At 46.7% G+C, this 21,010-nt stretch overlaps 1 protein-coding gene across 1 annotated transcript; it reads left to right on the top strand.

Moving 5' to 3' along the window:
• The first annotated feature begins 7,013 nt into the window (after window positions 1-7,013).
• LOC146172834 (uncharacterized) lies at window positions 7,014-21,010 on the top strand. The gene is made up of 4 exons (XM_084584644.1): window positions 7,014-7,134; window positions 13,633-13,810; window positions 15,816-15,957; window positions 20,727-21,010. The coding sequence occupies exons 1-4, from the start codon at window positions 7,047-7,049 to the stop codon at window positions 20,826-20,828; spliced, it is 510 nt and encodes a 169-aa protein (XP_084440770.1). The 5' UTR covers window positions 7,014-7,046; the 3' UTR covers window positions 20,829-21,010.

Genomic DNA, 21,010 nt, shown 5'->3' on the forward strand with positions numbered 1-21,010 from the left:
ACCCAACTGGACATCTGTGTTAAGGGGAGCTGCTTTCCAGTTGTAGCTGAAGTCAACATCAGTCAGGCTAGAAATAAACCAGTGTTATTGACCCGGTCGCAAGTGTCTACCCTACATTCGCTTTTCCTTTGAAGGAGGACTCATGAGAGGGCGTCATATTACCCAGGCGTCACTTCGCTTTGCTGCAGTTCTAACACCTTTTGAAAACTACATGCACATTGCCCATTTATCAGATTATCGTATCTCGATATTCTAGGAATGTTTCCTGACCAGCAAATAACCAACCAAGGCAAGACTGGAAAGCAGATTCGGAAGGGAGCCAGCGGCTTATATTTGCCTAATGCCCTGACAACAGCCAGTCGTTTTTTTTTTGTTTTTTTATGAGAGAAAAACGTACAGAGGTGGTCAAAAGTTCCCAGTCCACAGGGTCGTCTTCTGAGCTGTATAGTCAGGCAGCTACGACGGCCCCAAATCTGAAAATACATGTGGAGGGTAGAAGAAGCATTATTCTAACGTCTGAGGTCATTTATAGCTTTAATAGGATCTCACGTGTCAGAATATGCTGACCAGAAGCAAAACCTGCAGCCTGGGAACTTTTGACCCCCCCCTGTACGTGGGTGTCACGTCCGCTTGATCTGAGAGGAAACCCCGTAAAGAGTGATGTACTGGTGGCTTCTCTGAATTTTGGGACGGAACGTGGTTTGTTCTTGTCCCTGCTGAGCATCTACGAGGGACTTTTCATTTAGATAAATATGTAGATTACGCTGCGTCGCTCTAAACAGGAACCTTCATTCACTTGCCTGTGGTTTCGTAACAGAAATGCTTCAAAGTCGGTGTTTGAAGGTTCCTATCTAGAGCAACAAGGCTAATACTTCCATGCTTCTTTAAATGAAAAGATGCTGGCGTAAACGTGATACTTTGTAGAAGTGCATGCCGGAAGTGAAACCTTTGTAAGGTCCGGCGCGTTGCCGTTTGTGTTTTTGGCATCCTTGAATGGGAATGAATGTCTCGGCGGGGTGCCGTGGTGCGAACTGCGCGTCTGGTCTGTTTTCAAACACTAACTTCCTAGAAGGAGACCATTAGTTCAAGAGCGCAGGCTCCTCGTTCGGGCCCCCGCCGCACGTGTCCCTTTGCTACGGGAGACGGGAGAGACCCTCCGCTTCCCTCGAGCCGGACCTCATTAACGCGGCCCCCCGCGGTCCCGTCGCCCGAGTGAGAACGGCCGGGGGCCATAAATCCCGCGAGAGGGGTCTGGTTTTCGTCCCGCTGCATAACGTGTAGCTTGCTAGTGCACGACTGTCAGTAAGCGCAACGGTCGGACAGGCTGCGACGAGTGGCCCACATACGCGGGAAAGAGCTACAGTTACTGTGTTTTTATGCTTTTACGTGTGGAAAGGGGCGCGCTCTCGGCTCATCTCTGGAGCGCGGGACGGGCCCCGAGTGTCTTTTGCTGGAGCTACTCCTTGCGTTGGGACGCTCGCGCTGGCGAGCGCCTGGAGTAGCTAGGAGTTGCTTTGGAGCTGGGGCAAGAGGCGCCAGCTCGACTGCGGGGACGCGGAGTTCCTTGTCGCTCTGTTTAGCGGTCGGCGCGGCCGACCACGGCTAGTTTTCCTTTGTGAATATAACTCTTGTACCTCTTATTCTTTTGTATAAAGTTCTCCGGTTGTATACGAAGTTGCTCCACCAACTTTACTGGCTTGCTCCACCATCCAGTCACCCATCAACATCCGAACCAAAAACTTTACTGGCGCAGTCGCGACAGGATTGGTGTGCTGCAGCTCAACCGAAAGACAAGGTGCGTGAAGCATCGGGCGTCGTTACGCCGAAGACTACGAGCAGGTACAAGAGGGTGCGTCAAGCATCGGGCGTCAAGGCGCCGAAGACGAGGACGTCAACGAGCAGCGATACGGGCGACACAGAAGCTTGCAAGCGCAAGTGGACGCGGCCGTCGACGGACGCGAGCGGAGCTCTCGAGTAGCGACAACAGCGGACGACTTCAAGCGGCGCCACTCAATCCAGTGCGAAAAGAGGACCCGGCGGGCAGCGCAGAGTGAGTTCCCTGGTCCCTTTGTTTTCTTGGCGTTCACTGTTTGATGTGGCTGGTGTAGTTAATGCTGACCAGATTTAGGCATCTTAACCCCAACAAGGTACTGACAATGGATAGTGACGGTGACGGGGGAGACGGTGGCGACAAGGGCAGCACTGAGGCGCCGAGACCTCAGTGTGGCCGAAACATTGAAAAAGAGTTAGAGTTGTATGAAAAGAAAATAAGGGCTTTAGAGCTCCAGATGCAACTCATGCTGGCTAACGGGCAAAATGCGGCGCCTTCGGAGAACGATCGTCTGAGGCAGTACGCTAAGCTACTCGCCGGCGCGTTCCCCAAATTACCAGCGGATGGCGAAGTGCCGGTCTGGTTTGAGTCGGTGGAATGCTCGCTCGAGGCTTACAGCGTTCCGAAGGAACACTGGGCGCAGCTCGTGTTCCCGATGCTGGCCGAGCGAGTGACCTACTTGTCAACTCGGTTCACCGCCGAGCAGCACCGGGATTACGACAAGCTGAAGGCGGTGGTCCTAGAGGAGCTAAAACTTTCAGCCGCAGAGTACAAAAGGCGGTTTTCTGGGGCCACCAAGCGCCGCGAAGAAACCTGGAAGGCATTTGTCACCCGCCTCCAGAGTTATCTAAATTTTTATTTAAAGTCTCGATGCGTGTCATCATTCGATGAGCTTGTAAGGCTATTGGTAGCCGATCAGCTCAAGGCGGGGCTGTCAGAGGAAGCCAACAAATATGTTAAGCTGCGCGAAGGAGAGAAGTGGCTGAAGGCGGACGACATAGCCGCGCTGCTACAAACATATGAGGAAGCCGCTGGAAAGGGCAGCGCTCAGAGGAAAGACGATAGCTTTAAAGCCCCTGACACGCGTCCAAGGGCCAGAACCGATTCCGCCCCTTTGCAGAATTCAGGGTCGGAGCGAGCAGAGAGAACTGGAGGCAGGACAGGAGGAGAAAGGAAAAGGCCATCGCGATCGAGTGGCTGTTTCCGATGCGGGAGCTGGAGACATTTTATTGCGAATTGCCCACACAGTGGTGAGAACCCAGCCGACAAGCGAGATGATCCGCCACGCGAGGATAAGTTAACGGCACGCGTGTCGACCCACGATGAGCAAACCACGCGTCCTGCGCTCAGGGACATTAAACTCAGCTGTCGGGAAGCTGTTATCAGCGCCATGGTAGACACTGGCGCTGACATCACTGTCTTGCGTGAGAGCATGGTGCCTGAGGAGTTTGTAACCGCACAAGGGACAATCGATCTCATTTCTGCTTTCGGAGAGAAGGTAGAGGCGAAGCTGGCCATCGTCCCGTTGAGTTTGTATCGTGGTAATTCGTTAATCGAAGCCGGGGAATATTCGACACTGGTGAAGTGCGCGCTCACCGACAAGCTCACGCATACAGATTGCCTAATCTCCTCAGATGCCTGGGAACAGCTGCAGGACTCGGGCGAAATTGACAGCGAGAGGCGCGTGCAGGCAGTGGTAACGGTGCCGACACCGGATGAAATACCAGATGAATCTGGGATAGATGCTGGCGCGGAGCCCATCTTGGTGTCAGAGAATGAAGTGCTGCCGGATCAGACAGTTGTCATTAATGCGGTGGAGAAATCACAAGATGACAACGTGATTACTGAGCGTAGCGGGGTGCAGAGGTTTCGGGAGGAGCAGCACGAGGATGAGACTCTGCGTCAGGCCTGGCAGAATGCTAGGCAAGGGAAGGCTGGCATGTCAATTGTAGAGGGAGTCTTGTATCATAGAGACCAGGTGTTAGGTCAGGGGGTGCAGCAGTTAGTACTGCCAAACTCACGACGCGAGGCCGCGCTGAGCCTGGCACGTGAGTCCTATGGGGGCGGACACATTGGCTTTCGGAAGACTAAAGCTCGCCTAAAGTTAAGTTTCTATTGGCCTGGCATGAAGGCGGACATCCACAAACAATGCGACAGCTGCCACAGTTGTAAAGTTTGGTACGACCGCCGGCAAACCGACAGCGTACCGATAGCGCCTCCCCCACGCAAACAGACCTGGACAGGAGATATCGAGGTACCGGGCGAGCTAGCGGAGGGCCCCAGTGACTACTTGAAAAACCTTAAAGCGCAGCTCGAGATTGCGGCCGACATCGCGGAGCTAACGAGCAGCAAACAGCAAGAGGCGTACGCTTCTCACTACAACAAGCCCGCGATGGCGAAAACCTTTCGTGAAGGTGAGGCGGTTCTCGTCTTTGATGACAAGAGACCAAGGAAATTGTACCCGAAGTGGCTCGAGCCGGCGGTAGTGAAAAAGAAATACCGCGAGCACTCGTACTATGTACAAATGAGTGACGGTCGCCGCATGCTAGTGCATGCAAATAAGTTATGTCCCTACATCGGCAGGGTAGACTCAGTGAGAGTTATATTTCAGGATTACAGCGACTTTGGTGAAGTCGAGTATACTCCGCAGGGGTATGTTCTGAATTTTGCAGATATCGCTCTGCCACTGACACGCCTAACGGGGAAAGGCTCACCGAATAAGACACCGTGGCCAGATGATGCGGACAAAGCCTTCAGCGCCTTAAAGAGGGCTCTATGCGAGGCTGTTTTGGTGACTACTCCGGACCCGCGAAAGCCGTATCTGCTTTTAACGAACGCGTCGGCAGTGGCCGCCGGTGCCTGTTCGGCGCAGCTTTCTTTCGACGACACGGAGGCGCCCATTGCCTTCGCCAGTCACAAATTCACCCCAGTACAAATGCGATGGGCTGCAATCGAGAGGGAGGCTTACGCTGTAATATGGGCGTTGAAGAAGTTTGAGACATGGGTGTTCGCCGCCACCGTAACCGTCGTCACTGATCACAATCCTCTCTCATTCCTAACGAGTAGTGTGCCCCAAAGCGCAAAGCTTGCACGCTGGGCTCTTGCGCTCCAGCGCTATAAGGTTGCCATTGAGCATCGCCGAGGAGTCGATCACGCTAACGCAGATGCCTTGTCCAGAATTCCCAACGCTTGTTGGAACAGACCACCACATCCCGCAGTGACCGCTGGGGACAGTGGGCCAGGGAATGGTGCGCGAGCAACAAACTGGAATCGTCGGATTCGAAATGTGCACGCCAAGGCCGAACTCAGTGACACTGTGAACCATCTGTGTGTGTTTATTTCTTTTCGCATGATGTGTTTGTGGATGTATGTGATGAAGGGTCGCGCAGCCATGCTTACCGGCTTCCATGGCTGGCGTGAGCTTCAGGACTCAACCGCCACTTGCCGAACCTTTTTCTTGTTGTTTTGTCTCGGCTTATCTTTCAATAGATCAGCCGAGTCTTGGGGGGAAGGTGTAAGGTCCGGCGCGTTGCCGTTTGTGTTTTTGGCATCCTTGAATGGGAATGAATGTCTCGGCGGGGTGCCGTGGTGCGAACTGCGCGTCTGGTCTGTTTTCAAACACTAACTTCCTAGAAGGAGACCATTAGTTCAAGAGCGCAGGCTCCTCGTTCGGGCCCCCGCCGCACGTGTCCCTTTGCTACGGGAGACGGGAGAGACCCTCCGCTTCCCTCGAGCCGGACCTCATTAACGCGGCCCCCCGCGGTCCCGTCGCCCGAGTGAGAACGGCCGGGGGCCATAAATCCCGCGAGAGGGGTCTGGTTTTCGTCCCGCTGCATAACGTGTAGCTTGCTAGTGCACGACTGTCAGTAAGCGCAACGGTCGGACAGGCTGCGACGAGTGGCCCACATACGCGGGAAAGAGCTACAGTTACTGTGTTTTTATGCTTTTACGTGTGGAAAGGGGCGCGCTCTCGGCTCATCTCTGGAGCGCGGGACGGGCCCCGAGTGTCTTTTGCTGGAGCTACTCCTTGCGTTGGGACGCTCGCGCTGGCGAGCGCCTGGAGTAGCTAGGAGTTGCTTTGGAGCTGGGGCAAGAGGCGCCAGCTCGACTGCGGGGACGCGGAGTTCCTTGTCGCTCTGTTTAGCGGTCGGCGCGGCCGACCACGGCTAGTTTTCCTTTGTGAATATAACTCTTGTACCTCTTATTCTTTTGTATAAAGTTCTCCGGTTGTATACGAAGTTGCTCCACCAACTTTACTGGCTTGCTCCACCATCCAGTCACCCATCAACATCCGAACCAAAAACTTTACTACCTTTGATTAACGTTAAAGGATTATCACTTGCGAACAGAGAGCATCGTCGTGCGTCATGTGCGGTGCGTTTGCAGTAAACGATTCGCTTTCATATGCGACCGTATTCCTTTGCTAACATTTGAGCAGATGTCGTGACACTCGATATGATTTATTGTGTGGTCGCTGACATTTTTGAGAACTCCGAAATTCTTTTCTGACTGTATGAATGCCGGTGGCCCAGACATCAACATGTTAGGACACTGTATTGCGTGAGCGGAATGCAGGCGTGTTGTGGGGAAACCTAACCACGCGACATCCGTCTGCCGACTGCTCTAGCATGATGTCATTGATCTCACTACAATATCTTCGTGCGGTTTTTTATCTATTTCCTTTGTTTTTTGAGTTGCCGTTCCTGTGAACTTGCCCTGTGGCCTCTCACACCATCGTAAGTTGGGGCCTGAGTATGAAAGCTTTAAAGGACTATGCGGTAGAACGTAACGTAGGGGGAGGGCTTCGGCCTGTAGTTATATAACTTGCACTGACGAGAAAAATCATTCAAAAATTGCTCCCGCTGTCGCCGGGATCGAACCCACCAGTGTTGTTAAACAGCCATATGCGAAAGCCAGTGAGTCACAGCTACGTTTCGTTCCTTTTTCAGCCGACGAAACGCGGTATACATAACAAGACTGATGTACGTGTGGCGACAAATGGCAGCAGTTTACCGCAACCGAATATATTCTGCAACGAGAGAGGTGAGGGTGTTTTCTTTGAGCTGACGCCCTCTTGTTTACGTTACTTGATACGCATGCATTTCTGGGCTCCTCTTGCACCAGGTACGTTCTCTAAATAAAAGGAAGCAGCGCTGAGCCAACAATCCAGTCGTGTTTAACACGTAGAGAACTGCGTATCGAAGCAAGTGGAGGCATGCTTTTTCCGGTGTATTTCTTTGGCCTCGTCGGGACTTTTCTAGCTACAGCCTCCGTTCAAAGACCGGAGCTCATCTCATGTGCAAGTGAGTAACCTGTTGACCGAGTGTTGCTGAGGCAATTTTATGTCTATATTACTACTAGCAGGCAAGACTAAGGTGCATTGGTTCTATTTGCACTCTAAGCTAAATTGAGTTCTACGATTTAGGATAATTACAGTAAAAGTAGCTTAAAGATTACATGCGTGGGTTGATTTCTGAAGTGTGAACGCCCGAAGAAAACGAACAGCAAAGGAAAGAACTGATAACAAAGAACCAACGCTGTATCAATGTCACTCTTACCTACGTTTATATGTTTTCCACATTACTGACTCTAGTACCATTTAGCGAACATATACATCCTTGGATTTGGACATTTGAAGACACAACGAATATTTAGATTAGAATACAACTATTTAGAAAAAAATGAAATGATGTTCTTGCTCGTAATTACCACGTAATCGTTTATTACGAGCGAGACCCGTAGTCCTTGCAAGGGGCTTGGATGCGAACTTACAGGTGCTTTGATCTCACCTGAATAAAACAAAGCTGAAAAGAGAGAAAAAAAGACAGTAAGTAGAACATTTATATATGTGGTCATGACCTACTGACTGCTTTAATACCATGGGGCTGGGGAAGACAGAGTTCTGGACAAAATATTCAAGAATTCAAAGAAATGAAGCCACCAGGCTGCGTTTTGAGAGAATCTACCTACCCAGAAAGAAGAAATCACCGATAAGAAAAACTTTCTTTGTAATCATGTAAATTCAGTTGCATCCAGAGCAGTGTCGCGTGATCGCATGTCACATTTACGGGACATGACTTCAAACTAGTATTCTGTTAAGCAGTGTTTCTTCACGGCTATGTGCCAGGGCGACGCTGCCGGTGAGGAATATACATGCCGGAATACTTTCTTGCGACAGCATCAATTGCAAAAAGATCTCTCAGTTGTGATAGCGAAGAGCGGACATGGGCTTTGAAAGTTCGAAGTGCGGAGTGCTACCTCGCCCCTAACGTAACGTTTATGGAAAAGGATCGTGCTTATAAACTGATGTTGGGTTCTGTTGCTACTCGAAGCATATTACCAAGACTTTCGTTCGTTACACTGTGATGTGAAGGCTTAGACTCGCTAAGGTATGTAGCTTTCATGTACAGTATGGAATCATTCTTTCAGTGGTAGCGATCCTCGTGAAAAATGGAGGTATTTCAAAGAAGCTATCAGCCATATTATATGTTAGACAATAATTGCATTGAATCGTTAAGTAAGTTGCCCTTTGTTATTTGATATTGCTAATTTCTTCAATAAAAATGACAAGCTTTTGATTTGTTCATTTGTAGCTTTATTCGTTTAGTTCTTATGTGAAATCGGGAGAATAAGTTTGCCATCTAGAGTTCCCTCAAGTAGTTTTACGTGACAAAGTAAAGATTACATCTCACAGAAAAGCCGGAGTCGTCGCCGACGGTGTAGTTGGCATTCAATAAATAATCATGATTTTTCGAAGGAATGTAGATCAGAACCTCATTACCTCGAGTGGGATTTGAAACACGAGCAAAGCTCCTGTTAGTCTCAATGTAACGCGTGACATAAAAGAGACCTAAAATGAAATTAAATGCTAAATATTTGTTGAAGCATGTCTCAAATAATTTAGGTTGATGAATATATTATATTCGCGTAAAGAAATATTTTGTGCTCAAGGCCAGGCTCGAACTCATGAACTTTCGTTTGGCAGCCAAACACAATTCAGGTTAAGCCATGCAATACGTTTTCTGATCATGGTGCTTGTTTAAATGATATTTTGCTTTATTTACGTGAACTGCTTAGAACGCTCCAATACAGGGCGTCAAACATATCTCAGAGCAAGTGACAGGGCTACGAACACTAAAAGCGGGGTATAACTAAGCTCACAAGCAAAGGGCTGCGTCGTCACGGTTCGGGGTTTTTATTTTAATTTAAAATGTCGTCTATCCTTAGACTAAGCACGGGATCAAGTGATCGCTCTCGCCGTAGCGTACTCGCGCAAGACATGGCTCTACTTTGAATCAAATTTACATAAGTACAGTAGGTTCTCGAAGTGATTATTTGCATTGGCTATCACTTCGCTTCGACAACAGACGGCTGGGTGGGACCCAGTGACGCTTAAAAGAGAGTGGACAAAAGCTCAGGTGTCCACCGAAAGAGTGGACGACCTTGTCCTTCGTTGAGATTCATCTGGAAGAATTTTGTCGAAATGATAGACTCGCAGTGCCTTTGTTTACATCTATCCTTCCATAACCTGTGCAGTTGAATCGGTAAGAAAAATCTATCAAGAGAATCATCATCATACTAAACGCCAATAAGATATCGGTTAGTATAAAAGGTGGAATAAATTTTCATTTTAAGTCTTCTTGGACCACTTCTGAGGAGAGACTACCACATTTACAAGTAATGAAGCAGTGCTCAATCTTGCCGGAAAGTAGCAAAAAGGCAATTAAAGACCGGGAGAAGATAAAACAGCTTTGACTGACCCGTTTCCTTCCCCCTCTCTGTGAACAGTTTTAAGAAGATGCGTGTAACCTCTTGTACTTCATTCTTGAAAAAGACCGGATCCTGGTCTAAACGTCGAAATAGATCCGCCGTTATGTTTTTAAACTCTTGGTGATTCATTTTACACACACACACACACACACACACACACACACACACACACATATATATATATATATATATATATATATATATATATATATATATATATATATATATATATATATATATATATATATATATATATATATATATATATATATATATATATATATATGTGTGTGTATATATATATACACATTTTAAACTAACTATAAGTCGATAAGTATGGTGTTCGGCCGGATCCTTAGAAGCAAAGCAGCAATGGGGGCTAGTTAGTTTATAATGTGTATATATATATACACACATATATATATATATATATATATATATATACATATATATATATATATATATATATATATATATATATATATATATATATATATATATATATATATATATATATATATATATATATATATATATATATATATATATATGTGTGTATATATATATACACATTTTAAACTAACTAGCCCCCATTGCTGCTTTGCTTCTAAGGATCCGGCCGAACACCATACTTATCGACTGGCCAAGAACCAGTGTTTGACGTTCGCCAAAGTGGCACTTCTTGAGTTGAGGACGAGGCCTGCTCTCTCACTTCAGTCAAGAACGATGGCGAGGTGGCTATTGTGTTCCTGAAAGGTCTTGCCGAAGATCACAAAGTCGTCCAGATTGCACAAACAAATTTTCCACTTGAGTCCGCGCAGAATTGTGTCCATGAATCGTTCCAACGTGGCAGGCGCATTGTACAATCCAAATAGCATTGCGTTGAACTCATTGAGACCATCGGGTGTCACAAATGCGTCTTTCTTTATCGCTTGGGTTCATCGGTATCTGCCAGTACACCGATCTCAGGTCTACCGTGGAGAAGTATGACGCCTAATGAAGACAGCTGATTGCATCGTCAATTCGTGGAAGCGGATATACATCTTTTTTGGCCACGGCGTCAAGGCGACGATAGTCCACACTGTCAAACCATGTGTTGTCTTTATTTATAACGAGGATAACGGGAGCCACCCAAGGACATGAAGATTGCTGGATAACGCCACGTTGGAACATGTCATGAACTTGTTCGTCAATAAGCTGACCTTCGGCCGGAGACACACAATAGGGCTTCTGTCTGATCGGGCGAGATATTCCAGTTTCAATCGAATGATGGATGCAAGGATTTGGAATCGGTGGCTGGTGATCTCAGGCGAAGTCGAAAATCAAAACATGCTTGGAAAGTACGTCAGTCAAACTTCAGCGCTCCCAAGGATGTGTTTATTATTGCCTGGATTCGAGACTGCAAAATGGGATTTTTCTCTTCAAGAGCATAGCTACTTAGGGCCGCCACGGCATTCGACACACCTTCCTCGTAACGAGTGAGCCTCATGCCACGAGGCAACACGGCTGGCTCGTCTGAATAGTTTGCAGTCCACAGGAAGGTGTGGCCTCTGGTGACTGAAACTATGCAACGAGGCACCAAGACACTCTCCTTTGCACAGGCAAGTGTTGTAGATTCCACTAAGGCGTCGAAACCCTCGTACAAATTTGTAGATGAAATACCTTGAATGAATTCTCCGGACATCGCATGTAAAACTGTATCTTCAGACACAGAAAACGCTCCTAATTCGAGTGAAGAAGTTTCTACAAGAGCTGACATCAACGCAGCATTCAGCGAGATCTGTCCACTACGGAAGTCTAACGTTGCACTACACTGTTGAAAAAAAGTCTATGCCTACAATTACTTCATGCGTGGAACGAGGCAACACTGTGAATTGGGTTCGAAACGCTTGGCCACCAACCACAACTTTCGCACAGCACACACCTCAAGGCACCAATTACTCACCGCCAACAACACGAAATACTTCAGCTTGATTCACGCTGAACATCACTTTATGTCCTAATCTATTCTTAAATGCTAAACGCATAACAGAGACTATTGCTCCAATGTCAATTAGTGCCATCTTGTGGATGCCGTCAATGGATACTCCGAGTTTTTTCTTTAACATAAATACAGGCAGAGGTATTGGGAACGTTGATTCTCTAGTGACCTCACCCCCACCAGCCGCGCCTTATAGCTTCCCGAAGGGAAGAACGGCGCCGAGGAGACGGTGAACGTCGCTGTCTTTGGGTTGGCGGCGTCAGGCTGCGGTCCAAAGCAGGCGATCCGTTTCGCATCTGTACCGAGCGGTTTGTACCCAGAGTCGTTATCGGATAAAATTAAGCGTCGAAATGATCAGAAACGTTGGGCAGCGGGCGATGATCTTGCGGCAGCAAATCCCGCCGACGGCAATACCGGGAGATATATGCGGTTATGCCGCAGCTATAACACTCAGGATGCTGGCGCCACCGATCAGAGTAAAAGTGGGTGGAAACTCGTTCTTGTTGGCGGTAGTAATTGGGACGGCGTTGCTGACGAACCACCTCGCGTCTGTAGATGGTTCTTCGGCCCATCCGCCGCTGAGAAGTGCTTAAATCGTTATACTGTCGGCTCTCGTCAAAGCTTGACGCATTTAAAGCCGGAGTCCAGGAATTTGATGGGGTCGCGGGTTCTGCTTGCAGCGGGCAACCGTCATACAGATGTTCATCCCGGCACGAAGAATCTTTGTCACGCAGCAATTCTTCCCGCACGAGCAGGCGTATCAGATCAGCCATGGACTCCGGAGCACTGACATCAAAGCTTGCAACAGATGTAACGTTAGCTGTAACGTGTGATGCGGCGCAACTGCAAGGTTTAGAAAGTGCGGCAATACCTGATGAAGTCAGCTGTAGAGTCAAATTGTCTTTGCTGATAAGAAATGTATAGACATCTACAGCGATACCTTTGAGCAAGTGCCCCACTTTATCTTCCTCAGACATTCGAGGGTTTACAATCTTGCACAATTTCATAATGTCCTCGATATATGTGGTGCAAGTTTCGCCAGGTACCTGGGCCCGCTGCATCAGCGTTTGTTCTGCGCTTTTCTTCTTTGCGGATCCGTCGCCAAAGCAGTCCTTTATCTCTTCTGTGAAGCAATCCCAACTGGTGAGTGAGTTTTCATGATTATCAAACCAAACTAGGCCAGTGCCTTCCAAGAAGAACACTACGTTCGCTAGATTCACGATCGAATCCCAATGATTGCACCGGCACACCCGTTCGCAGTTGGTTAGCCACTCGTGGACGTCCTCGTCAGATTTTCCACCAAATGTGCGCGGCTCGTGGTAATGCTGCCAGTTGCTCACCGCAGGTGTTGCACGACCAGCGTCACTGTCTTGAGCCATGTCAGAGGGTAGGGGTGGCAAACCAGCGAGTCGGCGGCTTCGTCGAAGACAACGGAGATCCGTGTTGATCTACCCCGCTGGCTTCACCACAACTGTTACGTACTCAGTACGTAACGGGGATGTTTATTTGTCGTCTAAGCGCTGCGAGTCCGCAACTAACACCAGCACACACCACTGTAGCTTCTGTTTCCTCATCTTTCCATCCAGCCTCCTCTTCCTTCCCTTGACGCCCCGATGCATGTGACAATATATAATGACTGGCTGCGGATGGCATGTGCGTAATTAGACCAGTCTGACTCACGAAAGCTGTAATTATGCGAGTAGGAAAGGGCGTGAGGCGGTTCTTGTATTCGTTGCCTGAGCACCGGCATATGGCGGCAAACGGAAAATGTAATTCGCAGCTGTGATAATTGTGATGCTACGAAGTAAACCACAGTGCACACTCCAATCACTTTCTACTCTTGATATCTACCTCAACGGCTATTTAGAGAGTGTGAGACACTTCTTTGGTTGCACTAGTAGAGTCATTATTTGGAGTCAAATGGCCTTGAGATTCTTAATTTCAGAGCAATGCATAGCCAAGCGCGTTTTTATATAGCAGTCGAATTCTTTTTAATGATAATTAAAAATATTGTTGATAAAAAATGTTGTGTTTTATTCTCTCTACACAGATGACCCAGAAATAGACATAAGCGACGTTTTCATCTGGGATGCCCAAATTGGGAAAACAATGACCACAAACTTCACCCTGACAATTTTGCGGGAACTTGCGCTCGATCACAAAGTTCGAGCCCAAGTTTCAACTCCAGATGGCTGGACGGTCCGCTGCTACTGGGGTGCCGGATCCTGGTACGTATGTTTTCGAGACGCTACTATTGTAATCTCTTTCTGGAGTTCTGTATTCCATTATTCTCACTACCGCACCTCAATTAAGCTTATAAGCAGAGCGAAGGTCGCCCTTCGTGATCGCGTCCAAGCTATGCCCTCTGTCAGCTTAGGACACACGGAACCATCGAACTACTTCAGCATGTCAATCACAGAGGAAGTACAGCCCAACGGAGAAGTTACGGGTACAAAAGCACAAAAGATGCTTATATTTGTTATTCTGTGCAGTCTTCCAATCTTCAACGCACTGTTTCGACGATCCGGTAGCAACTTGCTCAATAGCTCATGCAAGTTAATCAATTCAATATACACCGCCTTAGTATATGCTCATTGTCACTTTTCTTGCGTCTATGCCATGGTAATAGTCATTGTTCAGATTTATGTGCTACATGACCAAACGATGAAAGGCTTCTTTGTATTGTTACAACTTGTTACGAAATTAAAATTTGTTAAGTGCTTAATAGAAATATTTATAGTCTCATGCGTTCTTCCTCAGGAAAGTTTCTTGGCTTTAATTTTTAGTAACATTGTGCACAGGCCTTTACGTTCATTGCTTTGTTTGTATTTATCAGCCTGCTCACATGTATTCAATTAACCCTTTATAATAGACGTTTATATAAGTGACAATTCTTTTTGTCGTCTCTTAAAATACTATTATCAAATACACTGTTCGCATAAGTTTGTGAAAGGCATTATGTACGCGAAAATGCATTTCCGTATATTATTTCATGTCACAAGGTGAATTTGAACAGGGCGCTAGTTCTTGAGGAAGTGTTTAAACGATTTGAGGCACTGCTCTTTTTTAGAGCACAGCTCTTTGGCGCCCGTTCCTGGGTTTCGCGTCGTCGTCGTCGTCGACCGCGTCGGCATCGTAACCAGCTCCGCCCCTCTTTCATCTCCCCAGTTCGAGCCGGCGCTTCGGCAACCGGAACCTCGCAGGAAGAGGGGAGGGGGGTACACTCAGCGGTGAACGATGGGGCAGTAGCACGCGCGGCAACCGGAGAACACGAGGATAGGAAGGGGGGGGGGGGGGAGAGGTTGCCTGAGGCAGCGTTAGAAGCGACTGCCTGATGCCGCTGCCGCCGCTAACGAGTCAAGACAACGTGACTGCGTAGAGAACCGTCGCCGCCATGCAGAAAGAGGAGGGGGTCCCCCCTCTCCCCGCGAGGCGGCGAGGGTGCTCTCCTGTTGCCGAAACGCCGGCTCGCTGTCAAAGGATCACGATGCGTGCATCCCGTTCTCACTCGCTTCACTCGCTAGCAGTGTCGTCGCTGCTATCTGTTCGTCGCGCAACGTTCTTATGGGCCCACGCGCTGCTTCCCGCAACCTTCCGATAAGTCAATTGCTCTCTTCGTTTCTCCGATCACAAAACTTCTTTCATGACAGCCCAGAACTGTTATTGGAGTGTTTCTTGATAGAATACGTGTGAAAATTCAAACAAAAAATGTTGTCTAATTGTACATACGCATCTTGCTCGAAAACTTTGCCTCAATCTATCGAAAAGGTGAAACAGCCTATAAGCTGCGCTCAAATTTCCCATTAGGAAGTAGCGTAATCGTGGGCAATTTTTTCGCCTGAATATGAATTCTTGTTATCAGAAAGTTTGAATTTGCCATGTACTCGAATCTTTGAATTCACTAACGTTACGAAGGCAAAAGCATTGTGTATATAATAGAGCAATCGAAAATTACAGAAGATAGCTGGAAACAGGCGGCCGCAGCCTTAAATGTTTTAACGCTGACGGTGACTGTCTAGCAAGATTTGCCAAGCCACTATAATCGAACCTCGTGCCTAAGAGAATAGTAATCAATCACTATAATCAAAGTGATATTGTTATTCGTAATCAAGCCTTGGGTTTTACGTGCTAGCACCAAAGGTCTGAAACAATGATATTTTTTTGCTTACATTACAAAAAGCTATGAAACATTTTTCTAGACAATTCAGATCTTCGCGTCCTTTTTGTCTTTAGCACTTACCGTCTCTGTGGAGGAAATTCAAGATTGGAACAGATTGTGGGCCACGCATGGGAGAACAAGTGTCCTGTTCCTGCGATTACAACGCCAGTGACGTACAGCGTACGCGTGCCATCGTACATACAGATTGGAATCGGAGTAAGTGTGTCATGATGCGGGCGTAAGGAGGCAACAGTCTTCGAGTTGAAAGTAAACGTGGGGAAAAAACAACACGCTGTCGGCGAGCTGTTTTCTTTCCACTTTCTATTTAATTTTCTTTCTCCCTAAAATTATTACCGCTCTAATTCTGGTGAATAGCAACTACAAACAAAAAACGACATCCCCTACGTTCACCTTGGTCTCGCAGACTGTGTCAAACAAAATAGTTTGTTGGTTTATGGCTTGTAGGGTTTAACTCCCCAGAGCCCTCAGGCTATGAGAGACATCATAGTGGAGGGCTCCGGACATTTCGACGACCCTGGGTTCTTTAACGTGCACTGACATCGCACAGCAGACGGACGCCTTGCTTTTCGTCTCTATCGAAAGTCGGCCGCCGTGGCCAGGTTTAGATCCTACGTCTTTAGGTTGAGCAGTTGAGCACTTTAACCACAGTGCCACGGCGGCGCGGCCTACACAAAAGAAATAAAAGTTTAAAACGTTTACGGCAATCTATTTTGTCCTCCAAACTTTGTTCTAGTTATCATATATTTGCACGCGCTCTGATTATTTTGCTACTGGATATTCCACAAAGGTAGCCGCCGCAGCGGGCTTCACCGCCTCGGCCTTACATTCCAAAGTGGTTGTTTTTTCCGCGCTCTAGTGGAACTGGCTATTTTAATTTGACCGCTAGTGATTATTTGAAGTTGGGCTTCTACCGCCCATTCTAGTTTTCCTGTTGACTGTTTCACGCAGTGCATCTTCATAGCGTTGGCCAGCTGTGGGAAAAGACGTCGATAGATGCATTTGCTTTATATACCTATAATTAAACATAGAAGCAATGCAATGCATTGCTTCTTTTTTTAATATTGCAGGAGGCCACCGAGCAATCCGTTGATGTGTTTCTTGCTGTGATTCGAGGCCGTAGAATGTAGAAACAAGTTGCCAATTAGGAAATTAAAAAAATACATGTTACTGCACCCGCTAGAACTTATTTGTTTTTTATTGCTGTTGTTACCACTCTCAGGAAAATGGCACATGCCCACAAAGGGCATTAGTCATGACCAGGCGGCGATTGCAGATTCGTAGATTGCGTGCGGCAGAAATGAGACGATGTCAGACATTTGAGCTGCTTGTCTCAATCACATAGATGGTTGAGTGCGGTACCGGAGGCTAATGAGCTTTGTGAGATGTAAAGGGGAAAATAATAGGAAGACGTAAAGAGGACTAGCAAAAAAGAATACAACAAACTTCTTTCTTTCTTTCCTTTGTTTCCATTCCACTTGCAACATGTAGGGCAGCCAGATAGACGTTGTCCAGCTAATCTCATAGTAACTTCGATATTTTTTCTCTTTCCCTCGCTAAAGAAACATGTAAAGCGCAGATCTTATGCGCCCTTTTGGCGGTCGAGCCATGTTCCCGGTTTCGCCAGTGTAACTGAGTGAACGAGGCATGACCCATGTACGAGATAGTCACAAGCACAAAGAGAATTTTTGAAGAGAAGAGAAATCCTCTTTTGCTCGTCCGAAAAACGAGTGTTTTGTAAACACAAGCATCCCTCAAATTATTCGCGTCAATATATCGTGAAAATGCTTTCCTAGCTGGGCTCAATGTTTGCAATAGAGAGTATCGTAATTGCTCTTATAATTTTTGTTCAGTTCGTTCTCAGCAGAAAACATACACAATGTGCTTAAGCCGCTGGTATGCGTACCAGTGCGGACAAAAGTAAACGGAGCACGCTATTTTCTTTTTAACATTTGGACACATGCTGTAATTTAAACTCGCAGTAGTGGTTTGTGCAAACCGATAGTAGGCACTAGTGCGCTTTCACTTGGACAAACAATCGTTATTATATTCAATACAGAAGGCATGACAGTAATTTGAAATTACAAGTGTGTTATGTTTAGTTATGTCTGCACCTGTACATCATGTTCGGGACATCGCTCTTGATGAGGCGTTAAAGTGCAAACGCACCCGTATACATGCCTCAGAGTATCGTGTCTGCGGTGAAACCCAAGACACCCGTTGGGTTCAGTCTCCTCTCTAAAATGCTGCCTAAGTTGACATGTTCTGCCAAACTGGCTCATGATTAGTAGTCTCTGACTTCAGACAAATCAACAACACAGCTACACCGTTGCATGAGCGTTGCATGAGCGTTGCATGAACATTGCACGGATGTGGAGGTTTCAGATATCACACAGTGGCTAAATTTCCGATTCCGAGAACACTGAAAAATTTGCTCTCCCAGCATCACTTTCATCGAATATGAGAAGGCCAGTTAAAGGGAAGATGTCGCATTGTGTCCTTGCTCCGCAGGGCGAGTTTAGGTGCCGATTGAAAATGAGGATGTTGCTCATCATTTCAAATATTTCCACTCCGTGAACAGCTGGACAACCTTTGCGAGACCATTCGACTGAAAGAAACTATACGCAGTCTGAAGTGAGCACTTTTTAATTCGGGGATTTTTACGGTAAATCACATTCTACAGTGGGTCGGCGGTGCAACTTGGCTATGCATTTCGTTAAAAGTATAGGTATGCAATACTTTCTATCTGCCGCCTTCGCTCAAGTTACCACTAGCGCCTTAAGTCTTGAAAAACCAACTAGGCCAATTTCATGCGCTTACTGTTGTTGTGTCAGTTCTTCCTGGCTTTCTTAGAATAGTTCGATTGAATTTGCTCCGAATCGTAGCTCGTTCGCGACATCCTGGCGCGATAGGTCGTCGTCCACTACAGCCCATGCTCTAACTGCCCACTAACTGCGTCTAATCTTCATGCAACTGTTTGTCAGCGCGGGGGCGTGGTTCTTCTGGTACTACGGTTATGCGGGATTCCGTAGGCAGGGCATTGCTTTATTTGTTTGGCGTGATCGCTTTCCCAATGGATGTTTCGCACGCCTGTTAATTGTGGCAGGCTCGTTCAGTTTATGACGAAGTCGTTGCGCAGTTCCGTCTGGTGGGTTTCGACGCCGCGCCATGTCACCAGTGCTCGGTCGTCTACATCGCGAACTTGTTAGTTACTTATCAGAATAACCCCCTTAATGAGGGAGAAGAGAAGCTCCTGAGACAATGATCTTGTCCTCGTATTTCTGTGATCGAGAACCATGTTAACCAAACTGGAGATGATGCGTCTCCCTGAGGCCGTTTTTTGGTTCAATACTAAATCATACTTTTGTTATTTAAATCCCCTTTGCTCATGTACTTCTTTCATTGTCTCGCTTCACAAGCGCAGTGTGAATTTTTGTGCGTGCGTATGTCAAGTGTGAATGCTCATGTGTTGAGTAACTGTTCAATTGTTTTGTAAACACCGCTTATGAGCATGATATTTCGACATGACTGAAAGACAGAGGAGAGCAGAGCTAGCTAGTTTCTCAAAATATTGATACGTGGCGAGGTTAGTGCACGAAGGTTAGTCCAGGTTGACGCAGCACACAAAGCACAGAATCACAACAGCGTTAACCTTCTTCTAGCACTAAACGTTGCTACCACTTTGTCGTCGTCTGTGTCACCGTTTCTGATTGTTGTCTTCTTTAGCGTCCAGCGATGCAGGGCATATATGTCACAATATGTTGTAGTAGTGTCTCTTTTTGCCTGCTGCAGACAATCGGCGATGCGATTCGCAAGTCTTCATTCCAAAACACTTCAGGCCTTTGACAAGGCCTTATAGCAATTAATGCTGTTAGCTGGCGGCGTTCGACCTATAACAAAAGAGCAAAAATGTTGGTTGCGATATTCCAGGCTTTTCATTATAACAAGTTATGTGTTGAGAACAACACTCGGCGGTGTAGTTTTAAAGTGTTAAATCACGTTTGGGGCTCCAGAGCAAGGAATACAACCGTAATATCTACTTTATGCGTCCATATCACACCGATGCCGATCTTTTACTAGGCGCTGCTGGCTGCTAAAAATATTTGCCTCTTTAGAGCTTATGTCGCAAATTTTCGTTAGCAATACATTCTATAAGATAAATAAATGAGTGTAAAGAGCAAACATTTTCGGTCTTTTGACCACCAAATAAGTTAATAGGCACATTTTCGACAAATGTATTGAGCTGAGGTTCGAAACTTTCCTGCTGCTTATTCATCCCCCGGGGCTCATTTCTCAGCTTTTTCTCTTGGTAAAGATCATATTTTCTACATTAAACCTAACTATACCTTAGATGCGGAGAGTTGTACCGTCTAAATATTAGTAGAATGCTGCTGAATATTATGGCGATAACTAGCAAACTAAGGCGTTTCGTCCTCCCCTTTTCCTGGATAAGCATATATGGAAAGCAAACGGTCACAGGAACACTAAATCAAATGACTGAATGTTTGGGGCGCTGTCTTCTAGTCTCTTGTTCACCGACAAATCGCACGTTTTTGGCAGCGTCAGTGCATTATATGCCTTTATTGTGAGAGATATTGTGACTTTTTAGGAGGGATTTTCTTATTATAAAGGAATGCTGTACCCTGCAAACATCATCCGTAAAGTTGGTAATGAATCAACACCTCCGAAGGCTTTGCATGCCACCGCAAGCTGCCCATCCTCACGTGCTCCTCACGTGCACCTATCCTATATGTCCAACTAACATCTAACATAGTCAATATCTTCTCACTCAGCGCACGAAGTAGGAACACGAACCTAAACCGACAACTGGCTTGGTTTTCCAGGGACAGCTCTTAAACGGAGGCTGAATGCTGATTCTCGCTTTTATCAAGTAACCATTGTAAAAGTGCCTCTGTAGAATTTCCGAAAGGATTGTGTGTGCACTCATTGTAATCGTCCAATTTCAGACGGTGCCGACGACATTGAATGTTACCCTAAAGGTGACCGAAGGTAAAGCAGTGATAGGATGCAGGGCCTTTACTGTGGACATTGCAGCCGAGGACTCCTGATATTCCCTACAAGTGAAAAATAAAATGGCTTAGAGTGGCACATGGCCGACACTACGCACATGGCTGGCAGTAAGTTCCAGTGTGTGGTGTACAAATTTTTAATAAATGTGTACCGTTTACGTCTGTGTACAGTGAGATGACATAGAGTACATCACTGCAATGGGCTAACGATAAAGTCAAAG

This window comes from Amblyomma maculatum, chromosome 11 (assembly GCF_055883805.1).
Source record: "Amblyomma maculatum isolate TAMU_Amacu chromosome 11, ASM5588380v1, whole genome shotgun sequence".
NCBI classification, from domain to species: Eukaryota; Metazoa; Arthropoda; class Arachnida; order Ixodida; family Ixodidae; genus Amblyomma; species Amblyomma maculatum.

What these genes read in the sequence shown, in the direction of transcription:
- LOC146172834 (XM_084584644.1), top strand. Translation starts at nt 7,047, where the DNA reads ATGCTTTTTCCGGTGTATTTCTTTGGCCTCGTCGGGACTTTTCTAGCT. An exon ending in TACTGGGGTGCCGGATCCTG is followed by an intron (nt 13,811 to 15,815) that starts GTACGTATGTTT and finishes TTTTGTCTTTAG; the next exon opens with CACTTACCGTCTCTGTGGAG. An exon ending in ACATACAGATTGGAATCGGA is followed by an intron (nt 15,958 to 20,726) that starts GTAAGTGTGTCA and finishes GTCCAATTTCAG; the next exon opens with ACGGTGCCGACGACATTGAA.